The following is a 2,936-nucleotide window of genomic DNA, read 5'->3' as shown; positions in this document are numbered from 1 at the left end:
TGTGTGTGTGTGTGTGTGTGTGTGTGTGTGTGTGTGTGTGTGTGTGTAATGAACTGGGAATGAGATAATGATTCCCAGTGATTTGAATTCACACTTGAATCCAGAATCTCAGCAGGGATTTAGCCCTAATGACAATCAATGACAGGGGAAGACAGCTGTGCAACTAAAAAAGCACAGTAACCTGCATTACTGTTTTACTTTGTAATGAATTCATGTTGGAAGAAGTAAGTATTGAGTTTTGTGAGTGAATCTGGTTTATTCTTTGACCTTTATCTTTGGAGAATTCTTTATTCTTTGAAAATGAATCCAATTTTATAAGCTTTAGTGAATACACAAATCAGGTGAAAAAAAAGGTGATAAACTAAACCAAAAACTAGCTAAATCAACTTTTATTTCCATATTCAAACTCTGTGGATCTATAAGTAAACTCCATTGTTAAAGTTTTCTTCTAGACACTGATGAATCTGAATCCAGCACCATCTATAACAGTATAGGAACTTACTATGCAGGAAATGAAGTCACTATCTTTGAAATGCTTTGGTAGCATACTGTTGGTAAAGTCTTGTGGAAACACTTGCTTTGTTTATTAACTGAATGTTCTAGTGTTCTAGTAGCACAGGCACCATATATTTTAGAAAAACAAAAAGTATAATATTAAAAATCTTGAGGAAAGAGTGCATGCAACCCCAAATGGAATGAATCTGGTTAAATGTCTTAACTTTTAAAGGTGAGTATTTGCTCATTATTGTACTATGTAGAAAACCGTGTTATTTCATTCTATCCTACTCCAGTTAGAAAACACTGATTAATTTGTAGTTTTCTAAGTTCTAATTAGAAAATACTCTTGATGTAGTCTTGATTCTCTAACAGACAATGTGAACTCTGTAAGAAGGAAGCTCATCTTTTGTGTATTCACCACATAGCTACAGAACTGTTCTGCTGTATGTCCCAAATTTGTAAGTGCTCTGATCTTTATTGTGACTCTTTCATTAATAGTAGCTCAGCCTCCCTCATTCTAGACATAGTACGTAGTTTTATCTACTTATAATTTTCAAATTACATACTCTTAATAAAAATAATAGAAGTGTTTAATATTACTATCTGTGGAAAATTAGAGATCTATATATGAATTTATATGTCTTGTCCTGGTGCTTAGTAACAATTCAGTAAGGTTAGCCATTATGAATCTTCATCACACAACTCCGTGGCTGCATATTTTATGTCTTGTGGTATTCACGATAACTTTTGTTATTTATGTAAGTATCACATTTTAAAACTTAGCTATAAAACCACATAGATATACTGTGTATATAACTTAAAAGACAAGAGATACATTATTTGAAGGAATTTTGCTAGCATGTGTTTTAAAATTTTAAGTCATACCAGTGCACAAAAAAATGTATGTAAACCAAGAGTCCTAAAATTCTGTCAGATAAAACTGCAAATTCTCTTCAAATGATATGTTTCTTTGTGATACCCTATGTTTGAGTTAATGAAAATGAGGACATCTATTTATGAATCCCTTTCTGTACTACCTCTATCACTGCCTTGACCTGGCAGCAGCTACACTGTCCCATGGCTTTCCAGGAGGATGGGAACCACACTGCAGTGACAGAGTTCATTTTACTGGGATTAACTGATGACCCAGTCTTTAGACTCGTCCTCTTCACCATCATCCCGTGCATCTATCTGGTGACTGTGTCTGGGAACCTCAGCACCATCCTTCTCATCAGAATCTCTTCTCAGCTCCATCACCCCATGTATTTTTTTCTCAGCCACTTGGCCTCTACTGACATAGGCTATTCATCTTCTGTCACACCCAATATGCTTGTCAACTTCCTGGTGGAGAAAAATAGCATTACGTACCTAGGCTGTGCTATCCAGCTTGGCTCAGGTGCTTTCTTTGGGACAGTTGAGTGCTTTGTTCTGGCTGCCATGGCTTATGATCGCTTTGTGGCAATCTGCAGCCCACTGCTTTATCCAACCAAGATGTCCACACGAGTCTGCATCCAGTTGATGGTAGTAGCGTACGTAAGTGGTTTTCTTAATGCTTCCTCCTTCACCCTTTCCTTCTTTTCTTTTTTCTTCTGTGGGCCAAATAAAATCAATCACTTTTTCTGTGATTTTACTCCTTTAGTTGAACTCTCTTGTTCTGATGACAGTGTCCCTATTATTCTTGCCACTATTTCTGTTGGCACTGTCATTTTGATCACAGTGCTTGTCATTGGGGTCTCCTACATCTACATCCTTGTTACCATCCTCAAGATGCACTCCACTGAGGGCCGCCACAAGGCCTTCTCCACCTGCACCTCCCACCTCACTGCAGTCACTCTGTTCTATGGAACTGTCACATTCATTTATGTGATGCCCAAGTCCAGCTACTCCATGGACCAGAACAAGGTGGTGTCTGTGTTCTACATGGTGGTGATCCCCATGTTGAATCCCCTCATCTACAGCCTCAGGAACAATGAGATTAAGGGTGCTCTGAAGAGACAACTTGGTAGGAAAATATTCTCTCAGAGACATCTGTTACATTGTAGGACTTGATATAGCAATAATATGGATACAGTAATACAAATTGAATGTCTGTGGTTGAAAAGCCTGTTGATATATTATTAGCAAATGGGAAACTTTGCAATAAATATCAGAGTTCAAATTTCAGATTACGGAAGAAAGTTACCTTTGATAAAAATCAAAGTTTTCAATTAACAGAATGAAGTGAGTCATATAAGATGTAATGTGCTGAAAGAACTTTGAAGTTATTTTCCTATTTTTTCAAATATTTCATAGTTAACTGCTACAGATTGCATCTCAACTGTCTCCATAGTCCCATACGTTTGGTAATATCTGTTCCCTAGTGCCATTGGTCAGGGCAAGAATTAGAGAGCTTGAGCCAAGTGAGCAATCTTTAGTTTTCTAGACACACATCAGAAAGG

The 2,936-nt window shown here is 37.2% G+C and overlaps 1 protein-coding gene across 1 annotated transcript; it reads left to right on the top strand.

Annotated features, from left to right (window-relative positions):
* Positions 1–1,575: 1,575 nt before the first annotated feature.
* On the top strand, positions 1,576–2,547 carry LOC129676922 (olfactory receptor 502-like). The gene has a single exon (XM_055607458.1). The coding sequence runs from the start codon at positions 1,576–1,578 to the stop codon at positions 2,545–2,547; it is 972 nt and encodes a 323-aa protein (XP_055463433.1).
* Positions 2,548–2,936: the final 389 nt, after the last annotated feature.

The sequence above is a fragment of the Psammomys obesus genome, unplaced genomic scaffold, assembly GCF_907164565.1.
Source record: "Psammomys obesus unplaced genomic scaffold, mPsaObe1.curated_primary_1811, whole genome shotgun sequence".
Lineage (NCBI taxonomy): Eukaryota > Metazoa > Chordata > Mammalia > Rodentia > Muridae > Psammomys > Psammomys obesus.
This window is presented reverse-complemented; position numbering and strand designations above follow the sequence as displayed.